Below are 10,763 nucleotides of genomic sequence, written 5' to 3' on the forward strand. Positions count from 1 at the left end.
CAAATTTTTACTTGTAAACATTCAGCTTTGACAATAGAAATATGTACACTGGACAAATAAATGTCCACACACCGGCAAAAACCAAAAAGCCGAGAGTATCCCCAAACATGGGTCTGAAACTAATTAGGATCAAAGCAAATGGTCGCAGAACTAATACAAATGTTTTATGTAATGCTGTATTAAATTATGCATATAATGTTGGTAAGAACGTCTATTTTCATTGAATCTAACAATTTCTTGTCATGTTAAGTATTTTTTATGCATACCGACTATACAGTTTTCCAAGCAGTGACTTCATATAATAGATCTGCTCCTGCATGGAAGTTTTCTTTAGATGTTTTCAATTAAAATAATATTCACTTCGGGGAAGATATTTGTCACTTTTGTAAAAACTAAGAATTTATTTAACTGTTGAAATTGCATAAAAATGTCAGTTTGAGGTTTTGCCTCGGAAGCCAGGATTTCATTAATAAGAGAATTGTGTGTGGTATAGCTGAATTCCTGGCACTTGAAAGTCGAGACGAACTGGTTTTCATCACAAGTCTTGTTGCTAGTCATATTTTATAAAAGTGTAGAAAAAATTTCCGTCTATACGAATTTGAATGAGTATACACTTTCAAAAATCTTTTGTTATCGAACGGAATCTATTATAGGCAAATCAGAGGGATCGATAGCAACATATTTTAAAGTTGAGTAAGGGACTGATTCAAAAATAAATTATTTACCATTATTTCCTAAATAATATAAACCTACGCTCTTTCTTCTTTGGGGGAAATATTCGCCTCCCTTTTGTAGCTCCTGATGACACGCCCCCTTCCCCGGTGGTGCTATTCACCCCAATAGTTACAAGAAAAAGAAGGGGTGCGTCTACTCAACGGAGAATCCCGCCTTCGTCTTTTGTTAATTTATATCATTTCTTTTCTTTTCACACTTTGTACTCCCATGTTGACAGTAATATTTTTATAACTTTCTAAACTTTTATTTGGGTGGTAATGCCTGGAGTAGATTTTGTGAACGATATTTTCTCCTTCTAACTTATCACTTCGCTTTCTTTATAGATGAATAAATAAAAAAAACTATCATTCCAGGAGCTTCAACCTATCTTTGTTCTTAAGAAAAGCTGCTTGATATTTATTTTTTTTTTCCAAATTTGTACACGCATTTAAAAGATATTATTCCTGTACAAAAAAAATGAAAAAAAAAAAATAAAATTCTGAAAAATATCCATTATTTAAAAAGAAAGAAGAAAAAACTATTTAACTTTCATGAGATGCTGGTACATATGTATGCAAATTTATATGATTATTTGATTGCTGATGCATTCTACTTTTTCACATAAATTTTATACAATATATAGAGTAAAACTGTATTGTTCCAATCACCTGTTTGGTTCTGTAATCAGTGTTGTTGTTGTTTTTTATTTTAAAAAAATTACAGTCTTCACGTTTTTTTTTTGTTTTTGTTTTTTTGTTTTTTTTGTATTTTTGATTGAAAAAGTTAAATATTTTAATATATTTAAAACCACAGCATAATAATATTCTATTCATTTTTTTTTTTCAGGTACATTTATTCGATTGATATTTCAAGTATTCTTATAATCAAGTATTCAATAATCGAATGAACATGCACATTTAATATTGACTGAAGCAGTCAAGGTTATTCATTAAAGCCTTTTAAAGTTATGATTAATTGACTTTCTGGGTTTATTTTCTTTCTTTATTTTCTGTGAGGAATATCTGGTTAATATTTTCTCTCTCACATAAATCATTCTATATACTAATTAATTAGGCGCTCACTCGATTCTGGCCATGCAAGATAACCCACATTGTTAAATTCACATTTGACTCCAAACGGGATATTTATTACAAAAGTCACATAATGGTGCCGTGGCTATAAGGCGGTGACAGAAAGATGACAAGAAAATGGTCGTCTTTTACGAGTACCCTGATCACCTGTAAACGCGTACCATCGCTCCGCAGTCAATTTCCTTCAATTTTTAATACACATGAAACTTACACTTGGAATCGATCATCAATAATTCATGCAGCTCTTTTGATAGCAAGGCTCTGGTTCCAGATATTGGTCCTGAGAGAAATCTACACTAAAAGCCTACAGGGGGACGAGACTAGGGGGACTGGGAAATGTGACGATAATTCCAAAACCATGATAGGGGAAACCTTTCCCGAGGAATGGGGTATACAGGCAGATGGAGATAAAATGGGGGTTTCTCGGTGCTAAGTTTTCTCTCAGTCTAAAGCACAAATTAGAACCGAATTGGCCGTACCTAGAGAAGCAAAAATGTTCTGTTCTAGATGAGATCGCGCGAGCAGTAGGTTAATTCAATACCGCTGCTCTCTCTTCATACACGGAACACAAAGCGGAAAAATTAATTCTGAAAAAAGTCACGAGTCGTTGCTAGATTTTCATATCGATTTTTAGAAATTAAAGTTTTATAAAATGCATTTTTACCACTTTTGTCGATATACATGTACACGTAGATTTGTATTGAAAACATTCTATCTTAGTAAAGGATCAGACAAATAAAACTATTGGATTATCAACAACAAGCAGCAACAATCAGTATTTTATGTTTTGTTGCAATAATAATTATGGCAAAGAATCAAAATATGAAAAAAAAAATTAATAAATATTTTTGATTGAAAACAATTTAAGACAAAATACATATTATCTTTTATTCGTTTATAGGTCGAGTCGAACAGGTGTCTTCAAAGTCCAACGGCATGCGAGGGCATCTTCACAAATCTGAGCAGAAACCAACGCGAGTGCGGACAGTTCTGAACGAGAAGCAACTTCACACTCTCCGAACGTGTTACAATGCAAACCCTCGACCGGACGCCCTCATGAAAGAACAGTTAGTGGAAATGACAGGGCTAAGCCCGAGGGTTATCCGAGTGTGGTTTCAGAACAAACGATGCAAGGATAAAAAGCGAAGCATCATGATGAAACAGATTCAGCAGCAACAGCAAGAAAAGGTCAGTAGAAATAAAACTTCATCAATAAATAATCTTCACAATAAACAACCTTTTCCAACCGAAAAACCCTTATCAACAAATAATCTTCACCAAAAAAATCCCCTCACCAACAAATAATCTTCACCAAAATACCCCTTACCAACAAATAATCTTCACCCCCCAAAAAACCCTTTACCAACAAAAAAAACCCTTACCAACAAATAACTCGCAGCAACAATTAATGTTCACCAGAAAAAAAAACTTGTTTACATATTCAAAAGTTCAATAGAAGTTACTGAAAATCTAAAATTGATGCACATGTATCTATATTTATTTTTTCAATTTAACGACTAAATTCAGAGACATGATTATAATAATTGCGCAAAGTTCGGACGACATTTAGGGCCATCCAGCCGCGTTATAAATACGCCATCAGAACACATGGAAGATTTTTTTTTTCAGCTGAAAAAAAGGATGGAAAAAAACACTTTCATTTCACGATCTTTAGAATCTCACTGGATCAGTTAAAATTGATAACTGCAAAGGATTATGATATAAAACAAAATAATCCGAATTTTTCAAGTGTGTTTTTTAAAATGATAATTTTGAGCATAACATTTTTGTAAAATTTCATGATATCTCATACTAATATCCTCTAAATGAATACATCTCTGCATTCTTATTGAAACATTTAACGATTCCATGTTTTGTTTCATTGACTGAAGTGTATAGTAAAAAATATAGGGTTAGTTTGTTTGTTTGTTGGTTTGTTTAAAGAAATCGACTTTGTATCCCTTTTTGATTAAAATAAATCAGTAAATATACTAAGAATTTCAAATTCGTAATCATTTTTTTTACACAATAAAATTAAATGTATGGATTGTTGAAATGTTTTGATCAGTTAAATTGATTTCTGTTATTGCTCAACTTCTTACCTTTTTCCACGGAGATTTATCAGAACAACAAACAAACAGATCCCCCTCCCTTTTATGTCTGTGTGTTGGCTGGGGTCTATTAATAAGAGTAAATTGACTAAACTCAGTATCTATCATGAAATAAAGAAGGGCGAATAATTTGTTGGTCATACGCATGGATCGTTAAAAAGTTCACAAGACTGGCATATTAATTGTTTTATAAAGTCATAGAGAAAATTTTAATAACTTCGTACACATTGGTTTATCATTTAAATGCAAAACTTAGAAAAGAAAGACACCAGTCTACAAATATATAATGTTTATAAATTTCAAATAAAATGATTTAATAAAACCTTAACAAACTCATCTAATTAAAACACGCGAATGATCTCTTAAGAACACAATAAATAAATCAATAAATAAATAAATAAATAAATAAATAAATAAATGAAATAGTATCATTGAATTCTAGGTAATAATGAAGAGTTGACAAGTGTTACCCAGACATATGTTGGCTGATCTGACCTGCCACTCCCGTGTCAAATGTAAAATGAAATATGAAAAAGGAGAAAAAAAGAACGATTGCAGAACCGCCATGCCAATAATTAGGTTTTATATTTTTTGTTCAAAGCTCTGTCGCATCTCTTAAATAATTCATTACGCCCTGTCAGAGAATTTTTTAACAGGTGCGACATCATCAAAAGTTTGGTATTAATTAACCATTGATAACCATGAAGTGAGTGTTCCATCTTGTAAATGTTCTGTTTATTAGAAAATTATTCCCGTGAAATGTGAAGACACACAAGGGATACGCTTTCACTATGTCATCAAAATTGTAATATAAATGAAATAGTTGCTAAAATGATAAATTTATAATGAAGGAATGAGATCGTAAAATTCTGTTTTATGGGTCCGATGTACAATCATTCGAAGGGCCGCCAGAAGCTTTGACATTGCGACGGCTATTTGACGTTGACATGCCTAGAAAACCACGGTAGTGCTTACAGCGGAGTATAAAAACCCCAAACGCCAGGAATCGAGCGGAGTACTGCGGAACCCCACATCCAAATTTATTACTCCACTAATTAAAAAATTAGTGACCTATGGTCTACACTAAATGACAGGGTTTCTCTGCGGACTATACGAAAACAGGGCTAAATTTCTGTGTATTATGTTAAATGACCACGATATATTTGTTCAAGAAATTATGAAATAATCTTATCACATAGGACAATCACAAGATAAATAATTACGGATCTGAAGTGTTTTCGTGTTTTGATAAATCTGTGATTTAAGGCTTCGGCTCCCAGTGGGGTGTTAATCCGCCGTTACTTGTCAGATCGCTAACTAGTGTGTTACTTTCTCTTAAATTGGAGGAATCAGGAATCACAGATAATAGCTTCACAGATCCAGTTGATAGCGATTTCAGGAAAAACAAAGAATAATGAATAAAATTATATGTTATATACATACACAAACATATTTTTCGAAGTTTAAAATGTAAATAAGCTTATGCACCTTTTAACCTACTAAATAATAGTCTCTGAAAGGATTTGCGAAAATTTTTGGCGAACTTGTACCACTTTCTTAAATACCTCATAATAAAAATTGGATTCAAAATCAGGGAGATTAACCCCAATAATCGACGCAGAAATGCAAAATTGTAGGTGTACATGATAATTTACTTATTTGAATCCAGCCTCTGATTATCCTTATTCCTCCTATTTCAGAAACATGTACGGTAAATCACACACATTTACCGTGATTCTCACATGCAATTAGACGCAGCAACACAGCAGTGTCCAACATGTCTATTTAGTCAAATTATTTCAACTTTAATTTCCTGACCAACAACTTTTGATGAGGTTGTCGCCAATTTTTAGCTTGTTTCTCCCCAATTGTTTCCTCCCATCTCCGCGGGAACATCTCCGCTTCTCTTTCCTCCGATATAATTCTAGCTTAGAATCTTGAGCCCGACATCAAATTATCTTATAATTTGTTGTAATTGTTGCTTATCGCACAGTTTGAATCGTGTTGGCCTCTGCTACGGATGCTTCCGTAATTATAGAGAATAAATTAACGGGAATTAATAGGACGTTTCTCTATATCTGACAAGTGCTGCATTATTCGCACTGTTTGAAGCTTCATTTATGAATGACAGAGAGCTAAAGACTCTGAATAATTATATCTGTATACAACTGCTGTCTTTCTTATCATTAATATTTTTAAATACTGGACAAGACATTGTACAATTCTTGTGCATGCTTGATTATATCTGCATTTGCTTTAAAAAGGGTCTTGGAACAAATGCACATCATTTGCAAACCTGTTTCCAAACAAAATTTATGCAATGATGAGTTTTAGAATCAGAATGAAATAACAAAATTAAAAGTCAATCAGCGAGGTGCACTAAATAACACCATTACAATAACAATCGAAAAATATCTAAATTTTTGTGGTTGAAGTATCGCTACTGTTTCTTGTAAATACGACTATGTGTAATTTAACGGCATGAATATTGATAACTTTTTAAAACTTTCCACACAGACGTTCGGTGTGTGTTGATGACGTTTATGCATGCACAGGAATGTTATGTTTTATTTTATATAATCCAAATGTTTTCTTCATTGTTTTCATCTTGTCAAAGATGGCAAAAACCAAACCGCGAGTTTCAAGTGGAACATTTCAACTGCTCCTTGCAATCAATCTTTAAATTGAAATTTCATGTTGGAAAAAATGAAAAGTTCTCATCAAATACAAAAAAGAAGGGTAAAAATGAATTGCTTTGTTTCATTCATCTTGAATTTCTGCACACGACACCTTTTAGGGTCACATTTGTAGGATTAACGATCCCGAGTTTTATTTTCTCTGATGTTTGTTTTATTAATTGACACTAGGCCGTGTAATTATCATGTCATATCATTACAACATCTGAATACAATGTTTGATTTGGGTGCACAGGGATTAATTTTAATTAATTTCCTTGTTTGAAGAGCGATCATGAATTTCAGAAGAAGAATTATGGTATAGACGAAACAGAACAGTTCTGGCCTGCGAGTCACTTGATTATCAATTTATAATTAAACTGGACGGCCAATTTCTGTACGACAATAGAAGCTGTAGCAAAATGAACCCCCAAACTCCCCTCCTCGCTTTATTATCATTATCATAACGCGTGTTATGGAGGATTAATAACGGCTCTGGTGTCCAGTTGAATTGAAGCGATCACAAATTTGTGGCGGCTAATTCCGCGCCAATTTCGCCAGCTACATAAGCATGTTCCCTTTTAATTTCCTTTCATTCAGGCGGCTTTTCTGCCTCCTTCGACCCCCTTATTCCGCTCCGTGCGGAAATTAAGGAATTCCTCAATTAGATTGTGTCTTTTATTCTGCATAATTATTTGAAAATTGTATCATGAGATTTTGCTTCATAATTTTGGCACCTTTGTGTGGAGTGAAAAAAGCGACCTCGAAATTTTTAAAAACGATTCGATTAGATGTAGTCATGATTTTCATTTGATCAATTCTCTTTAAAATAAAATAGAACTGATCGTGTTTGTTTTATTTGTACAACAATATTGATATCATGTCCAGTTTTGCATGTCTCGAGTTATACTAGTTGATTTCTTTAATACAATTTCCGAGTGAGACTTAAAGTACGATTAATTCTGAAGATTAACGGTGAATTCCACTGGTCGCTGTCTCTGTATTAGCTACTATAGCAGGAACTAAACAGACCCCCGGCACAAAAACTTATGTCAACAAGGAATATTTGTTTTCTTCTTAGTTTTGTTTAGGAACAAAGAATCAAATCTCTGTTTACACTACAGATTTTTTTTACCATTCAAGCGTTAGTTTTGCAATAGCTTACAATATACTGTAAATGTGTAATAAAGAAATCTGACAATATACCCTCAGTAAAATAATGCATGCTCAACCAAAAAAGACAGAATAAAAGCACAAAACATTAGTAATATCTATGAATATTTGAAGTTCATCGCGCCATTCGGATATTTAGGCGACATTACGGTTCTGTTGTCTGTCTACCGAGCCCGATCTTTATTAGTTTATGATGTATGTAAACATCATCACCACGTGTACTCAGACACGAGTGTGTTCCCCTCAAAGCGTTCGGTATATATCAACAATTGCATTATATTGCGTAAAAGTGTATATATCGATGGATGGCATCTGGCTCCTGAATTTAAATAAAGGAAGCTGGGGTTGTGATACAAGGAGATAGGGCAAGGGCAATGTGGGACGAGTTTATATTTCTATGGTGTTCTTCCTGGAGTCTTATCTCACAAATCAGTGCTTCTTTGCGATTTATTGCTTCTGAATTCACACTATTGTGGTCCGGCAATTTTGATAATAATATAAAATGATTCTCAGTGAAAAAAATATTTTATCTAAAAACAAAACGCAGATGCACATTTTAAAATTATTTTTATTGTTTTAATATATAAAAAAGAAATTTTATGGATTTTATGGATATTTCTATTTAAAATACCATTGTGAACAAAACTTGAATATCAATAATAACATTTTATCAATGTGCTTAATTTATCGAGACTTTCAAAGTTTATGAAGAATAGAAATTAAGTTCAACCCAATTGATTTCCTTTCTGCATAAAAAAATCTTCTTAATTCTATCGTTGAAACTCGATTCAATGTACTGTCAGGGGACTAATTGTTCGGTAGAATCGGATTATTATTCGCTTTTGTTTAGTATCAACCCTAAAATTATCATTTCTTGCCGTCTTTCTGTAGAGATTCAGCGGCTCGGCCTGCGCTTTTTTCCTCTCTCCAACATTACCAAGCAAACAGTTATTAGCTCTTGTGTTGGACACATCTTGAATAATGTTTTGACTGTTATATGTTATTCTCATTACATTATATATTTTTCCGTATTCCAAATTTGCATTTACGTTATAAAATACATGCATATTTTGTATTCCATAAATTTTGCTCTACTGTGTAATGATGACACGGAAACACAATATCTATCTTTATTTTTGTAGAATGGAGGCAGATTGCACGGTCCTTTACAAGGAGTTCCGATGGTAGCCTCGAGTCCAGTTCGTCACGAGAGTCCTATGCAGGCGAATCCAGTGGAGGTCCAAAGCTATCAACCGCCATGGAAAGCGCTGAGTGAATTCGCCATGCAGAGCGAGCTAGAGCACCCACCATTTCAACAACTGGTGAGCAGTTTTGTCTGTGACGTCAATCATGACGATGATGACGATGATCATGTCGTCTGCTATGATCAGTGCTGATTGGTCCGAAAGATAATCACATGATTTGACCCACCAACTCACGGTAAATCGCACTTGAAGTTTCACTTCACGTGAAGTTGCAGTGTTTTAATTTCATGCATATTTTGCTCGAAATTTTTATTTTGCCTATATTATTTAGACTGGCATTACAATTTTTGTGGAAGAAATTGCATGAAAATTTCAAATTTATATTTTTTTTTCCTGTTCGCAATGACGTAATATTTAAAAAGAAAAAACTTTCTTTCTCTTTTAAAATTTTTAGTTTGCTTCTGTTGGTGTCTATTTTTGCATGACAGATCTGCAACTGAAGAAGTGAATGCAGGCACCGAAGGTTCCTGCAAGCTTTCAGTGTTTCAATTCTTTGTGCGATTTTACCTTTGAGTTGATTATTTTGTTTTTTTATGAAATGTTTTAGAAGGAAAAAAATAATTGAGTTTACCCAAATCAAAAACTTGATGTGCATTTTTATAGTAAATGTTGCCAAAATGAAACTTTGTTACTTCTTTCACAATTTGATAAGCATGACATAGTACTGACTTTGAAAATTGGTTGTTGCAGATGAATTCCTTTGACACGATAGATTCAGACGACACCTCGTCCTATCACAATGACGGTTATACTGATGGATATGGTCACGGTTGGATGCACGGCGATCTTGACGGAAATTGCTCCGATTCAGACTTTCCCGGAACTCCTTCGGAAATGTCCAGTCCTCTAAGCCAATAACATTACGGAATTAAATAAAAATAATCATGGAAAAGTTGTGACAGTTCCTAAGAATTCCAAACCATGAATATTCACCCAGGAGCAAACGAGGAGGCTCGAGTCTCATTCAGGGAATGACTGACTTTATGTTTGTCGGGACACGTGGGTTATCACGTGACGCCCGCCATTATCTATGCTCAGCGACTTTTTGTAATTCTAGATGTTGTGATGACTTGTGTGCCGCTTTCTTACTGATTGAACTATGTGTAAATAAAACAAACCCACAGACAAACAAACCTGATGCCCTTAATTTTACTGTAACAGTAAAACAAGGCATATACTACAACAATAGATTACAAGCTTGTACCACATTATGTAACACTAACGTGACGTTGTCTATGCTACGTCACTTCCGGATTTTATCAATTCACATACTCCCGCTGTAGGGGCAGCTTTAGATACACTACGCCGTTAGCTGTACAAGTATCTGTATTTCAGATTTCTATTTATTATTATTTATTTATTAAACAATGCATGTAACATAACTGTCTTGTTTATTTGTAAAGACATTTATACTGAGGGCAGTATTATAACCCAATAAACCTCCATCAATCTTGAAGTATAGCAGGCTCATGAAAGTGAAAATTCGCCGATTTCTCAAAAATGACAATGGGTTTTTTGCAACATCCTTAAAAAAAACCAATGCCTTACTAACAAGGTTTGTTTTATGGATTGATATGGAACATATGTAGAAGATACACAGCGGGGCCCACGGCTTAGATTGATGATGACATTTCTTATAATTTCTGAATGCCAGACGTTAGAAAGAATGGTTGTAGCAAGAACTTTTTGAAAAATGGAAGACCAAACACGTTGCTGTCGTACGTCACAAACCAA

General features: G+C 33.8%; 1 protein-coding gene across 4 annotated transcripts in view; it reads left to right on the forward strand.

Moving 5' to 3' along the window:
- Positions 1–10,411, forward strand: part of LOC134274224 (insulin gene enhancer protein ISL-1-like) — a 31,378-nt gene extending 20,967 nt beyond the window's left edge. For 3 of the 4 annotated variants that reach the window (XM_062756482.1, XM_062756483.1, XM_062756481.1), the window contains exons 4-6: positions 2,707–2,993; positions 8,907–9,086; positions 9,720–10,411. In XM_062756482.1, coding sequence (XP_062612466.1) covers positions 2,707–2,993; positions 8,907–9,086; positions 9,720–9,887 — 635 coding nt within the window. In that variant the 3' untranslated portion in view covers positions 9,888–10,411. Of the gene's footprint in view, positions 1–2,706; positions 2,994–8,906; positions 9,205–9,719 lie in introns of all 4 variants that reach the window. The other variant, XM_062756484.1, reaches the window with a different exon arrangement.
- Positions 10,412–10,763: the final 352 nt, after the last annotated feature.

Source organism: Saccostrea cucullata, unplaced genomic scaffold (assembly GCF_032062105.1).
Source record: "Saccostrea cucullata isolate Sc308-1 unplaced genomic scaffold, CSIRO_AGI_Scuc_v1 ctg290, whole genome shotgun sequence".
In the NCBI taxonomy this organism is placed as follows: Eukaryota; Metazoa; Mollusca; class Bivalvia; order Ostreida; family Ostreidae; genus Saccostrea; species Saccostrea cuccullata.